General features: G+C 39.4%; 2 protein-coding genes across 2 annotated transcripts in view; one reads left to right on the forward strand and one right to left on the reverse strand.

Annotated features, from left to right (window-relative positions):
- The window catches only part of LOC130091951 (G-protein coupled receptor family C group 6 member A), a 29154-nt gene extending 20259 nt beyond the window's left edge, over positions 1–8895 (reverse strand). Inside the window, exons 1-2 of the mRNA XM_056260112.1 lie at positions 8636–8895; positions 4004–4295 (exon numbers count right to left, since the gene is read on the reverse strand). Of these exons, the coding sequence (XP_056116087.1) occupies positions 4004–4295; positions 8636–8832 (489 nt within the window). The 5' untranslated portion in view covers positions 8833–8895. The remainder of the gene's footprint in view (positions 1–4003; positions 4296–8635) is intronic.
- Positions 8896–12612: 3717 nt separating this feature from the next.
- LOC130091945 (uncharacterized) lies at positions 12613–14221 on the forward strand. The gene is made up of 3 exons (XM_056260106.1): positions 12613–13182; positions 13304–13586; positions 13682–14221. Exons 1-3 carry the CDS (start codon positions 12710–12712, stop codon positions 14219–14221), a joined length of 1296 nt encoding a protein of 431 aa, XP_056116081.1. The 5' UTR covers positions 12613–12709.
- The last annotated feature ends 551 nt before the right edge of the window (positions 14222–14772 follow it).

The raw sequence follows: 14772 nt of genomic DNA on the forward strand, positions 1-14772 counted from the left end.
AGACGCAGGTCCTTCATCAGATCTGGATACGGCCTGGATCCAAAGGACTGCGTTAAACCTCGGGATAAACAGAGAGACTAATATTAGCGTAGACGCCATTCTTCTTATCATGTAACAAGTACATAAAAATTTATTGGAAGTGTTCCCGGTTCCGGCTGACCTAATCTATGCAGCCTAACATTGAATTATAGAAGTCTATAGTGTGTTATGTGTATGCAAGGTCAAAGAGATGTGTTTTAGTCTAGCTTTGAACTGACAGAGTGTGTCTGCTTCCCGGACAATGTTAGGAAGACTGTTCCAGAGTTTTGGTGCTAAATAGGAAAAGGATCTACCGCCAGCAGTCGATTTTGATATTCTAGGTATTATCAACTGGCCGGAGTTTTGAGATCGCAATAGACGTGAAGGACTATAATGCGTTAAGAGCTCGCTCAAGTACTGCGGAGCTAAACCATTTAGTGCTTTGTAAGTAATTAGCAATATTTTAAAATGTATACAATGTTTATTAGGCAGCCAATGCCGTGTTGACAGAACCGGGCTAATATGGTCATACTTCTTGGTTCTGGTAATGTAGACTTGGAATTAAGCCTTTTCCCCGTTATTATTTGATTCACGGGACCAGACACCAGTTATCTTGCCAAGAAAGATTTTTATTCTTATATGTCAGGAGAGAAACTCTGAGAAGATGTTATATTCATGCCAGGTCTATGCGTTTCGTGTTTCTCCTTCCTCTCACCCAGTCATGCCTCCATGTTTCTCTGCTGTAGTACAGTAAGATTGAGTTTTTATACATCACAGAGAGTCTTACAGCTTCCTTGTAAGGTAACAAAACATATTGCTTATGCTTAAAATGAAATGTATATGCACATGGTACAATCCACTTTCCACATTAAGAAACTATTTCTCAGTGTATACATTAGTGGTATACAAATGGTACATTTGCATCAGTTGAAACATTCATTTTCTTGCAAAGAGCATACCAACTGTACACATTTGAAGTATATTCATCATTGGAACTCTCTGCTAAGTGAACATTACATACCTCTAAGCAGAATACATAATCCTCCCAGCTACCCTCCTTGTGTCTAAAATATGTTCCTTAAACACATGTGTCCATGCAATCTATAGTCTACTCATGCATTTTAAACTTCATAAGATAATACAACTTATTATGAATACTAAATAAAGAATAATAATACAGATACATAATATTAATTAATGAAATTATATTCAAAGATGAAATTTTAGTCTTCAGGTAAGAACTCGAGCGGCTGCGTTTTGGACCAGCTGTAGTTTATTTATTAAGCGTGCAGGGCAACCACCCAGTAGAGCATTACAATAATATAGCCTTGATGTCATGAACGCATGAACTAATTGTTCCGCATTCGTCAATGAGAGCATATGACGTAATTTAGATATATTTTTAAGATGGAAAAAAGCGGTTTTAAAGATACTATTCACGTGACTTTCAAATGAAAGATTGCTATCAAAGAGCACACACACACACCCAGGTTCCTAACCGACGACGAAGACTTGACAGAGCAGCCATCAAGTGTTAGACAGTATTCTTGGTTATTACGTGTGGAAGTTTTTTGTCCAATAATTACAATCTCTGTTTTTTCAGAATTAAGTAGTAGGAAATTACTAGTCATCCAGTTTTTTATATCAGCTATGCATTCCATTAATTTTGTGAATTGGTAAGTTTCGTCAGGACGTGAAGAAATATACAGCTGAGTATCATCGGCATAACAGTGAAAACTAATTCCATGTTTCCTAATGATATCTCCTAATGGTAGCATTTACAGAGTGAACAGCAGCGGTCCTAGTACTGAGCCTTGTGGTACACCATACTGAACTTGTGATCGATAAGAAATCTCTTCATTTACTGCTACAAACTGATAACGGTCAGATAAGTATGATTTAAACCATGCTAGTGCAATTCCACTAATGGCAACAAAATTTTCGAGTCTATTTAAAAGAATGTTGTGGTCAATAGTATCAAATGCAGCACTAAGATCGAGTAACACTAATAGAGAGATATAACTACGACTGCAACTACTAGCAAATCATTTGTGACTCTAATGAGAGCTGTCTCAGTGCTATGGTACGGTCTAAATCCTGACTGGAAATCCTCGCAGATATCATTTCTTTCTAGAAAGGAACATAGTTGTGAGGATACTGTCTTTTCTAGTATCTTTGACAGAAAAGGTAGATTCGAGATCGGCCTGTAATTGACTAATTCTGTAGGATCAAGCTGCTTTATTTTTAACAAGTGGTTCAATCATAGCCAGCTTAAATGTTTTTGGTATATATTGTATGGTCTGAAAGCAAAACTGACAATTCTGTCATCAGAAGGAGGCTTTATTCAGCTCGGCAAGCTCCTAATACGACTTGTGTGCTACATTACACATTTCCTATAACCATGTTTGTGTGATGGACAGACCAACATTAGTTTACAACAAGTGTTTATCAGTGGTGATCTTTCCATTTTTGAATCTACACTCTTAAAAATAAAGGGTTCTAAAGGGGGCTGTTGCAGGGATGCCATAGAAGAGCCATTTCTGGTCTCAAAAGAAATATTTCAGTGTGCAGATCTTAAAAAAAAAAAAAAAAATTCTTGGTGTGAAGAACATTGTAAAAAAAAAAATTCCACTATGATGAACCTTTTGTAAAATGGAAAGGTTCCATCGATGTTAAAGGTTCTTCATGGAACCATCAAGCAGAGATTTGTCAAAGCATCACATGACTTCAGAATAGATGGAATATAGCATGTAAGCCATAAAGACTAGAGTTTTGATATGTTTATGATGCTTATATGGTCTTTTCAGGTCACTCTTTCTTCTCTTTGATGTTTGATAGGCTATGAACTTTTGCTGTATGGAAACAAGCTGCATGAAGATTCTCCACAGAATAAATAAATTTGGGACACGAGTGCAAGTAAAAGATGACAGAAGGGACATTATGTGGTTAATTATTGAAGTAACGTTGACTAATGAGAGATTACCTGCATACACAGGTAGAGAGTGGAGAGATTACCTGCGGACACAGGTAGAGAGTGGGGAGATTACCTGCGGACACAGGTAGAGAGTGAGGAGATTACTTGCGGACACAGGTAGAGAGTGGAGAGATTACCTGCGGACACAGGTAGAGAGTGGAGAGTTTACCTGCGGACACAGGTAGAGAGTGAGGAGATTACTTGCGGACACAGGTAGAGAGTGAGGAGATTACCTGCGGACACAGGTAGAGATTGAGGAGATTACCTGGGTACACAGGTAGAGAGTGAGGAGATTACCTGCGGACACAGGTAGAGAGTGGAGAGGTAGAGTGGAGAGATTACCTGCGGACACAGGTAGAGAGTGGAGAGGTAGAGTGGAGAGATTACCTGGGGACTCAGGTATAGAGTGAGGAGATTACCTGGGGACACAGGTAGAGAGTGGAGAGGTAGAGTGGAGAGATTACCTGCGGACACAGGTAGAGAGTGGAGAGGTAGAGTGGAGAGATTACCTGCGGACACAGGTAGAGAGTGGAGAGGTAAAGTGGAGAGATTACCTGGGGACTCAGGTAGAGAGTGAGGAGATTACCTGGGGACACAGGTAGAGATTGAGGAGATTACCTGCGGACAGGGGCGTCGTACTGGGGGGCTAAAGGGTACCGAGTACCCAGGGCCCGAGGCGGGGGGGGGGGCCCTTAGAAGTCGCCGAGCTCAAGTCAAAAGTCCGTCTCCAGAACCCCACCCATCCCCCCGTTGGAGAAGTCACCAAGTTCAAGTCAAAAGTCCGTCAACACCCCCCCCCCTCTGTCGCCGAGAGTGGGTTTGTACCCAGGGCCCAAAATTTGGTACTACACCCCTGCCTGCGGACACAGGTAGAGATTAAGGAGATTACCTGCGGACACAGGTAGAGAGTGAGGAGATTACCAGGGTACACAGGTAGAGAGTGAGGAGATTACGTGCAGACACAGGTAGAGAGTGGAGAGGTAGAGTGGAGAGGTAGAGTGGAGAGATTACCTGGGGACACAGGTAGAGGCTGAGGAGCTTGGCGATGGCGATGGACAGCTCGGAGTACCTCTCTCCCAGAAAAGCTTTCACTGGTGGATGGAAGTCGGAGTAGTCTGAGAGCGCCGGCACCGACCCGTTAACGGCCAACAGATGCTCCACGCAGTGCAGAGCCTTGGTGGGAGAAGCACACGAATCACACACTTCATATCCCAGCTTAATCCCCGGAAGTAACGAAGAGTTGTTGATTTCTTCGATTGTGTAGATGGCACCCAGCGATTGTAGAAATGGGATCAGATCAAAACTGGAAATATAGAGAAAGACACTTAGTATTAATTTCTTAGCTGACCAGCTGTAAGATTATTTGTTATTAAAGGATTAGTTCACTTCAGAATTCAAATTTCCTGATCATTTACTCTCCCCCCCCAAGTCATCCAAGATGTTCATGTCTTTCTTTCTTCAGTCGAAAAGAAATGAAACATTCCAGGATTTTTCTCCATATAGTGACTTCAATGGGGTCCAAATGGTTGAAGGTCCAAATTGCAGTTTCAGAGCAGCTTCAAATGCTCTACATGATCCCAGCCGAGGAATAAGAGTCTTATCTAGCCAAACCGTCGCTCATTGAATAAAAAAAATAAACATTTATATACTTTTAACCACAAATGCTTGTCTTGCACTGTGATGCACCACACATTACATAATCTCGTTGAAAGGTCACGTGTGTTCCGGTTCAAAAATGTTGGGTGAAAATCTCCATCTCATTTTCTCCTCCAACTTCAAAATCGTTCGACATCATTGTTTTACCTTTTTTTATTTTTGTATATGGCGTTTGACTTAGTTTTTGCACATTCACTTTGTAAACACTAGGTCTGTTCTTCTGCCTATGTCTCACACGTGACCTTTCAACCTGATTACCTAATGCGTGGCGCATCACAGCTAGTGCAAGACGAGCATTTGTAGTTAAAAAGTATATAAAAGGTTTAGGGTTGCGACGATAGTATTGTGTATCGACGATAGTCAGAGATATCGCTGATGGCTTTGATGATATCAATACGATAATTGGCTCGTTTTCCCATTAATGTATTACATTATTTTTATTATTATTATAAGGCTAGAATTGTTATTAAATTAATATTAGGACCTACAATTAATTTGCCTTGCCTAAATTCATAACGACATCACCACATAATCACATGTGCGACATAACCGACACGCGGCGACACCGACATGAGGACTCCTTAAATTTTTTTTTTTTTAAAAAGACTACAAAACTACATACCACATCAAAATTGAATTGTAAGGTTATCTAAGTATTCACAAATCGTTAACAGACGCATCTTTCTTTGCAGTTGTTGTTTGAGCCAAGATGAAAACGGCATCGTTCGTCAGCATTTTGTTTCCATGGCACATTAACAAAACATTTGATGACACTAATAACACTAAAAACAAAATAATTACAAACTATTAATAATTATATAGGCCTGATAACATTCTTTAGTTCACGAACACAGCACAAATCTGCCATCTGTGAAAAGGTTCTTAACCCGATTATGCTGAATAAACTGACAATGCATGTGGTTTTGTAAACGCATTAACCTGTTTTCCTTTATAGCAGTAAAGTCATGTTTAAGTACCCAGCTAACACAGTACGTTGTGACGACGTCGTCAGTTAGTCGTCATTTGGTCAGCATGACATTACTCTGTGACAACGTTGTGAGGAAGTCGTTGTGGTAAAATTCCATTTTTTAGAATCTTGGCTAACGTCGTGGGCACGTCCTCAGAAAACATCGCTAGTTCATCCCAAGGAGAACGCTGTAGAGACGTGGTCCACTGGTCTCCTGATAACTTTACAGAAAATTGCATTACAAGTATTATCCTAGTGATATATGCCGTTTGGATATTATATGGGGCATTTACTTAATTCATCAAAGGTTTTATTAAGTTATCAGTGGACCACATCTCTACAATGTTGTCCTTGGGCTAAATGTGTTAATTCTAGATGTTTATTTATGTAAATGCTGCTTGACTGACTATGGGCGTGCGGGTTAAACATGCGAAGCGCTTTCAAACCCTGGAGCGGCGCAGAGTTGCCATGGAAACGGCGCAGCACCACTGCAACTGACTAGCAGCAAAACTCCCTCTCTCGCTGTTGTTTTTCACTGCTTTCAGGTGAGTTTAGTCTAAAATCACACAAAGAATACACACAACTGTTCTTGACATTTTTCTTACGTGTTATTGACACACATCTGTTGAATATTTACTTTTTAGAAATAGTTTAGTATCTTCGCAAAAGTCCGTTAGCATCTCAACCGTTTTCAGAAGAGGTAGGCTAACCTAAGCTCTTGTTTATAAAAGTTTGGGCTTTTAATCACATATTTATGTGTAGATGAGATTTTTTTAGTTTTGTAAAGGTTTTGCTGGCAGTTGAATGGATGATTGGAAGTTGGCTAATTTATTTAACGTAACCAACTGATGAATGTATTTGCTGTTAATCGAAGACGTCACTTACACGGAGCGCTAAAAATGTCTCAAACTAACTGTTAGTTCAAATGCGTTTTGATCTTTCACAGTTAACAAATATTGATAAATGTTGTGTTATTTTTATGAAAGATATTTTGTTTTATTTGTTATCTTCAGAGAAGCTCAAGGACTATAGATCTTTGGTAATCTTCACATTGTTCAGGTTTAGCTACTGGTAGTGAAGCAATGAAGACATTTGTAGCAGGACCCTCACATATAATATACTGAATCTTTTATTTTATTTTATTTTTTGTCTTTATTGTTTTTGCGCCAAATTATAGAGCGTAGCGTCAATAAGAGTATTGAGAAGTATCAGTGGTAACATCATTATTTAACTACACCCATCCCTAATAAGACACTTTTTCAATAAAAATAATAATAGTTGGTTACATTATTCACTGATTATGTTTTTTTGATTAATTGACGTGTTAAATTTCTGTACTCATAACTGTTAACACTTCACATGGTTAAAAAATCGTTAATGTCCAAAATGTATTGGCTTAGTAATTGTACAAAGTAACACTGAATAAATGCTGATTAAAAAGGAATGCAGTGTGGTGTTGGGCCATCTTCTATTTAGAATTTAATAGGGGTTTGTATTGGTTTACATTTTCATATATGTATTGATCCCTCAATGTATTTACTGAAAAACAATACACAATTCCCTATTAGAATTTATAAGGTTTTACAGCAGAGAATGTTTGAGTTGATCAGTTCTATGCTGATTTCAGGGTTATGGATCAAGCACATCTTCATTCCCAGGACTAAAGGTGAGAAGGGTTTTAAAAATAAATGCGGACCTGGTATTTTGGTCATCGAGACGTTCCTGCCGCGTCCAGCAACGTACCACTATACCGTCGCCACGACGATTATGGGAATCACAAAGTGTCGTCGCTGGAACGTTATTTGGCACGTCGCTGCGACTAATATGGTCCTTTGATGTTACGCCCTCGCAGCCAGTTTGGTCATCGAGACGTACTCATCACGTTCTTGCAAAGGACCACTATAACGTCACCACGACGATTATGGGAATCACAAAGTTGTTGCTGGAACGTTATTTGGCACGTCGCTATGACGAATACAGTCTGGTCCGGTTACGTCTTCACTACGTAACTGTGTATAACCCGACCGACTCGGTTTTTAGATCTAGATTTTTGCCCCTTACTGATTTCTCCCGGCATGTAAAACACATGAACCCGCGTTCTTCGGGCTTATCGAAGTGTGCATATGTGATAGGCCAGAAAACTGGTAGGAGGACATATATCAAATACCAAAGAATTTATAAAAACGTGTTCTCATCTCGTGCAGAAGTACAGTCAAAATTCTGCATCTGTAACGGCATGAGAGGATTATATGTGTCCCGCTGACATGTTGAAATACTCCTGCGTTTTTAATGCTTCATTTAACATCACAACAGACATAATAAATTGAATACTAGTCAGATACAAGAATGAGGAGGATGTTTTTATACCTCACTATACTGGGAAATAACCAGATTTAGCCTATTATTAAACACTCCACCTTTGCTAGCAAAATAGAAAAATATTCTCATACATAAAACAAAGTAATTAAACAAGCAAATTAATGAGTAAATAAGCAAGTTAATGAGTAAATAAGTAAGCCCCGCCCCCAGCACGATTATATCATGTTTCGCCGATCTCACAGGCTGACGATATGAAAAACACTAAAAATGTTGTTATAAAATGTCCGCTGGTTTGTCTAGATCAGACTCTTATTCCTCGGCTGGATCGTGTCGAGACTTTGAAGCTGCACTGAAACTCACATCTGGACCTTCGACCCGTTGGACCCCATTGAAGTCACTATATGGAGAAACATCCTGGAGTGTTTTCATCAAAAACCTTCATTTAATTTCGACTGAAGAAAGAGAGACATGTACATCTTGGCTGACGTGGAGGAGAGGAAATGATCAGGAGGTTTTAATTCTGAAGTGAACTACTCCTTTATATAGAATAATAAAAGTACATGGAACCCACAACTATAAATAAACAAAAATGCTTTTTAGATGTGTTTTACTGTAATACTCAGATGATAACAAGTGAGATTTCAAAGAACTGAACTTGTAAACATGTGAATGAAGGTGATGTGCAGGTCTCGGACACTCACTCGGTGCAGACGAAGGGCTGAGGTCTGGTCCTCTTGTGGAGGTTGATCACTTTAGAGTGGATGGAGCTCAGGATGGCGATGTTGATGTCTCCTTGCATGTACGCTCCGCTCAGGGAGCTGGGAAGATCACAGCGGACCCAGAGACCCGAGCTCAGCATCAGCAGGGCCAGCACACGCAGATCCATGTGGGACAGCATCGCCAAACAACATGAGCGCACACATCAAGTCTATCATCTATTTATTGTAGAACTGGTTCTGCTTTTCATGTGACGTGAGCCAGAGGGCCGGCAGTGTCTGAACGATACCGGTTTCCCAGAGAAATCCACCCGCTCCGGCACATTTCTGCACAACTGGAGGAATGTGGACTTACAGTAACAGTTGATTACGTTTCTCAGGAGATGAAGTCATGGAAAACCGGAGAGACTTCAGGATCTGGTTCAGCGGGTCTGTGATCAATCCGCCGTCAAACCTGACCAAAGAAACAGTTCTGATGAAAGGGGGATCGGGGAAATGACACCGCACCAACTGAAGCTATAGCTATAAAGTAAAAGAAGTGGTGAGAGTGAAATGAGAGTGAGATTTGAGGCGCACACACACTGAGTGTATCGTGTAGTACAATATAATCTTGACCTTTCATCCCACTGAATGTCTCCTGTATAGTGAGATGTTTAATCTGCTAAACCAGTAATGATGAAGAAGTGGACTCCTGTGTTACACATTATCAAGCGCAACACTTTAATAATGATGAATGTACATCACTGCTCACGCGGGTCATTATGGAGCCTTGCGTGAGTTTACAGCGACAGAGGCAGATTTACAATGACAGATTCATCTCATATATGCAATATGATATTATACTGACGGAACCTGAACCCAGTTATGCTGTACAATACAGACATCTCAACATGAAACTCTGAATATGAAACACAATAAAGAATATTAGACAGACACCTGAAAGACACAGCTTGTGTCCATCTGTGTATTTATCAAAAGATTCTAGTTGGGAACATTATGATCTTTATGATGGTTTTTCGTCACTGAAATCCTCAGTATGCCTGATTGATTTCTAAAGATATATTTTACTAATCTATTTCAAAACTGTATTTTCTCATTAATATTCTCATGAATGTATAGTACAGTAATAAAAAACATTAATATTTCAGATGGAGACTTTGTGTTCTCTGGGTTCAGAATTGGGGTTTTTTTCCTCCAGGTTCTTTAAAAGCCGAAACAGAGAATGCCGTGAAACGGGCTGATCGAGATTCTCCAGTAAACACTGAGTGTGAGATAAAGCAGAAGGCGTGACCTCGTCACGGACCTCGAATTACTGTCTGATCGTTATCTTTATCTGGCCTCCAGTCAGGACTGCCCCTAAAACACTTTCACTTTAGTTGACAAATTCATTTAGTGAAATATACATATCTTTATTAAACAATAAACATATCTTTGTGCAGGTGCAGTGAAAGGGCTGGAGATGCAGCGCAGCATCACACACACACACACACACACACACGCACGCACGCACGCACACAAACACGCACACACAGAGATAAACACACTCACACACACAGAGATAAACACACACACAGATATAAACACACGCACACACACAGAGATAAACACACTCACACACACACACACACACACACACACACGCACGCAAACTGTCATTGATCTTTTCACATAAACTCTTTAAAAAACATCCTTTTGTTCATGACACTGTATTTTAAAGGGGTCATATAATGGTACATGCACTTTTACAAGTTGATTGTACTGAAATGTGTGTTGGCAGTGCCTGTACACAACCATCATATAATGATAAAAATCCATCCAGTGTTTTTGTTTTAATCTCCTTATATGTTTTCCCCTGCCTCAAATCGAGCCGTTCGGCCGTGTGACGTCAATAAATCGGACGCCCCTCCCACTATTGTTGATTGACAGCAGCGTTTCAGCACAGACCCGCCCTGAGCGAGCTGTCATCATAGTCCGCCATTGTTGATACGCTGGAGCAGAATGGTGTCTAAGCGATTGTGGTGTTCTGTTCTTGGGAGTAATAACGAACACAGTCATTTTACAGTTTTTTACAATCACTTTGTTACTATTTTCAGAACCTTGATGTCATTTTTCACAACTCTAGACACAAAACTCACAACCAATTATCAAAATGCACATTTTTCAAAACTCTAACCATTTTCTCAATTGCTTGGATACAATACACATAAAACTTAGATCATTTGTTCATTCAACAAAAATCACTTGTTCAATATGACACAACTTAACATCAAAGTACTACTATTTCAAAAGGCAATTCACACATTACATTTCAAATGAATGTCTATTCATTTCCTTACACTGATCTAACTATCAATTGATACAACTGCTCAAAATGATAAGTAACTGTTGCGTTACTCTTAATGCATAGTTGTATGGAAACAGACAAACAATATTCCATGTTTACAGTAAATCATGAAAGTTTCAAGATAACGAGATTCATTGTCACCAATGAGCGTGGAGCATGAACCAATTAGACTACAATATCCATGGATGTAGCCTAATATTTTATATCATGAGCCATTCCACCGAAAGGGTGACATTTCTGTCCCCAGGACATTATATGTATAAAATTGCATGAAAATTAACTCTAAAATACATTTTATTATTAAGCAAAATGTCCTGCACATTAAGCTACCTACAAATTTAAAATGTATATTTAAAAACTTAGATAAAAACTACATAGAACACTAAAAAATTGCATTTTCTGCATGTCCCCACTCTCCATCTCTAAACTTTACAATGAAATATAATGATTCAAATCCTTCAGAAATCTGAATTTTTTTTTATTGTTGTGTGACTTTATATCCAATCTGCTTTAAAATGAAAAAAGAAAAAGACATTTTATCTAATATTTGAGATAAAATACACATTTTAGTCATGTCCCCGGGTTTTCACTCAGTCCTGTTACCCTAACACATTACCCCCTCTGAAAAACTGGGAATAATCCACAAGACCATTTTCAACAGTAAGTTGCATCATCTGGATCTTCTGAAGGCAATGGGAAGACCATAAGTTAGTCTTCTCATTTTAATTTCTGTATATGTGATGAAATTGTAACTACGACTGAGAAGGTCAATCTCAACATACTGTCCTGTTACCTAAACTTTTTCTTAGATTTTATTTGTTTATTTTAAAAATATTAACTTTTGGAAAGGCACTAGAAATGGCTCAGTGTCCTCATGCTATTAGCATGTACTATGTGGCCATATGCCATGTATTTGATAACTTTTTGCTTGAAAACTCAATCCTGTTACTTTCAGTCCTGTTACTATTTTTTTCATTTTTCTAAAAAAATTAAATTAAATCACTGTTTTTATCAGTTTTGTTTGGCCCATCATTTATACAATTATTTAATCAATTAAATTGTTTAAAAAATATATAAACTTGAGGCTTTGGTCTTCTTTAAAATGAAAAAAATGGCTTTGTGTTTTTTATTAAAATACACCTTGCCTTAATAGTGATTTTATTGTCACAAATATACATTTTTGGAACAAATAACCAACAATTTCTTTAAAATAAACACTTTCTTGTGGGGAAAACAAAGGAATTAATTGACATGCTTTTAAACTTGCTTTTTAAATGGCACATGGTTTTCGGTAACAGGATTGAGAAAACATGCGCCCATCTTCTGCTTAAACCTTGTAAAAAAGTAAATAAAGTTGCCTGAGATTGACCAATACACATTTTGAATAGTTAAATATGTGTAGTATTAGATTCAATGTTGAAAAAGATAAAAAATAAAGTTTAATTTTGAAGAAATACAACAAGCAAATGTCACCCATTCGGTGGAATGGCCCTCATACTGTAATGCTTCATCAGACACTGTGTCTATGGTCCCAAATACTGTACCACCTTTTCAGACTATTTAAAGTATTGACAGTACTGCACTGTAGAGATGCAGGCCCTTGGAATTGCTTGTCCAATTCTGCCAACTCGTTACTGATGATTGAGGGCACATTGTGGAATGAGTATATAAAGAGTTGATTGGGATCCAATTGCAAGAGCATAGTGATACGTAACATGGAGCCAGCAGGTGATCCAGGTCACAATGGAGGTCAAGCAGTGGTGGGAGGAAGACGAGGAAGACGTGTTGGTCAAAGGAATGGTAGGGGACAGGCAGCCCTTCTGAGAGGTGGTCGTGGGCCTCGTTTGAGAGGTGTGGGGGAACGTGGTAGAGGACAGGCACCCCTTCTGAGAGGTGGTCGTGGGCCTCGTTTGAGAGGTGTGGGGGAACGTGGTAGAGGACAGGCACCCCTTCTGAGAGGTGGTCGTGGGCCTCGTTTGAGAGGTGTGGGGGAACGTGGTAGAGGACAAGGCCACGGACCAAGACAGCGGCAGCAACAGCATAGAGTGTCCAATGAAATTCGGGCAATAGTTGTAGACCATGTCATAAATCATGGCATGACAATGACTGAGGCGGCTACAATGATACAACCAAACCTGAGAAGGTCAACCGTGGCCTCAATAATCAGAACTTTCCGCAATGAGAACCGGTAAGTTATCAGCATGCACTAAACATTATGCTACTCTCAATTGTCAAATGACTGCATACCAATGTGTATCACAGAATAGGTGATGTGACCAAGTGTCTTCTTACTCTAATGTTCCCTGTAGAATTGTGACTAGGCCAAATAGTGGAGGCAGAGGCAAAATTCTAACTGACCAGCAAGAGCAGGCTGTGGTCGATTTGGTTCGGGCCAGAAATGATATTCGCCTTACAGAAATTTGCCAGCATATCTTGGACAATGAAGACATGTTCAACAATGTGGGATCCATAAGTTTGCCGACTATTGCACGCATACTGAAAAGGCACCAGGTATCTATAAAACAACTATACCATGTGCCTTTCGAAAGAAATGCAGACAGAGTGAAACAAATGAGGACTGAGTATGTTCAGGTAAGTTCAGTTTCAAGACGGCTGTTGTAAAAACATTCCCAAAAATTCTACATTGTACGGTAATCTCTAAATCTCTTTCCAAAATGTATTTTTAGAGGGTGATGGAGCTGGATGCTGATGACGACCATCACAAATTCATATATTTGGATGAGGCAGGTTTTAATCTGGCCAAGACAAGGAGGAGAGGTCGGAATTTCATTGGCCAGCGGGCAACCATCCAAGTACCTGGACAACGTGGGGCCAACATTACCATGTGTGCGGCTATATCAGAAGATGGTGTGGTGGGACGCAGACCTCATATTGGACCATATAATGCAGCTCTCCTTGTCACCTTTCTTGATGAGCTCGAACAGGTTTGTAGAGCTGAAGGTGTGACCTATGGTTTCAGGCCCATGCACAATTTAACACCCTGTATTTACCCCCATACTCCCCCTTCCTTAACCCGATTGAGGAATTTTTCTCCGCATGGAGATGGAAGGTTCATGATAGGCACCCTCATGAACAAGTCACTCTTCTCCAGGCCATGGATGACGCCTGCAATGACATCACAGCAGACCAGTGTCAGGCCTGGATTCGCCATGCCCGAAGGTTTTTTCCAAGATGTTTGGCTAATGAAAACATCCATTGTGATGTAGATGAGAACCTGTGGCCAAATCCACAACACAGAGTTGATGACAATGTAGAAGTACAGTAATCACTGCTGTTTTATTTCTTACAGTGCAAGCAAGTTGAGGAACACTGCATTTGATGGTTTACAGTACTGTCTTTTCTTTTCTATTTCATTGCATTTGATGGTTTACAGTACTGTCTTTTCTTTTCTATTTCATAGCTAATTACTGTATTTTTGCTTTGATTAAAATAAACCAATGTTGTGATTGTACTGTAGTGTTTTGCATCAATATATTACAAACTTTGTTCAATGATTCCACTTTGTCTGTAATATTCTCTCTACTACTGCAGTACTTTACAGTAACAGAGGTATTTACTGTACATGTAGTACCATAATGAAACCTGTATCACCTATTTTGTTCTACAATAGTTAATGATTGTACGAACAATGACAGAGTGAAACTATCGGTTGCTTGTGTGTGGGTGATCTATAGTTGTGTTTCAATGGTATTTCACAGTAAATTTGTTTTTTGAACCAATGATTGTGCAAGTGCAAGATTTCTTTAAAGATAAGAAT

The sequence above is a fragment of the Rhinichthys klamathensis genome, unplaced genomic scaffold (assembly GCF_029890125.1).
Source record: "Rhinichthys klamathensis goyatoka isolate OS25496 unplaced genomic scaffold, OSU_Roscu_1.1 h1tg000173l_1, whole genome shotgun sequence".
Taxonomy (NCBI): domain Eukaryota; kingdom Metazoa; phylum Chordata; class Actinopteri; order Cypriniformes; family Leuciscidae; genus Rhinichthys; species Rhinichthys klamathensis.

Bases quoted from the DNA above. Each gene is read 5' to 3' on its own strand.
- LOC130091945 (XM_056260106.1), top strand. From the start codon at position 12,710: ATGGAGCCAGCAGGTGATCCAGGTCACAATGGAGGTCAAGCAGTGGTG. The intron at 13,183-13,303 runs GTAAGTTATCAG...TGTTCCCTGTAG, and splicing joins ACTTTCCGCAATGAGAACCG to AATTGTGACTAGGCCAAATA. The intron at 13,587-13,681 runs GTAAGTTCAGTT...ATGTATTTTTAG, and splicing joins TGAGGACTGAGTATGTTCAG to AGGGTGATGGAGCTGGATGC.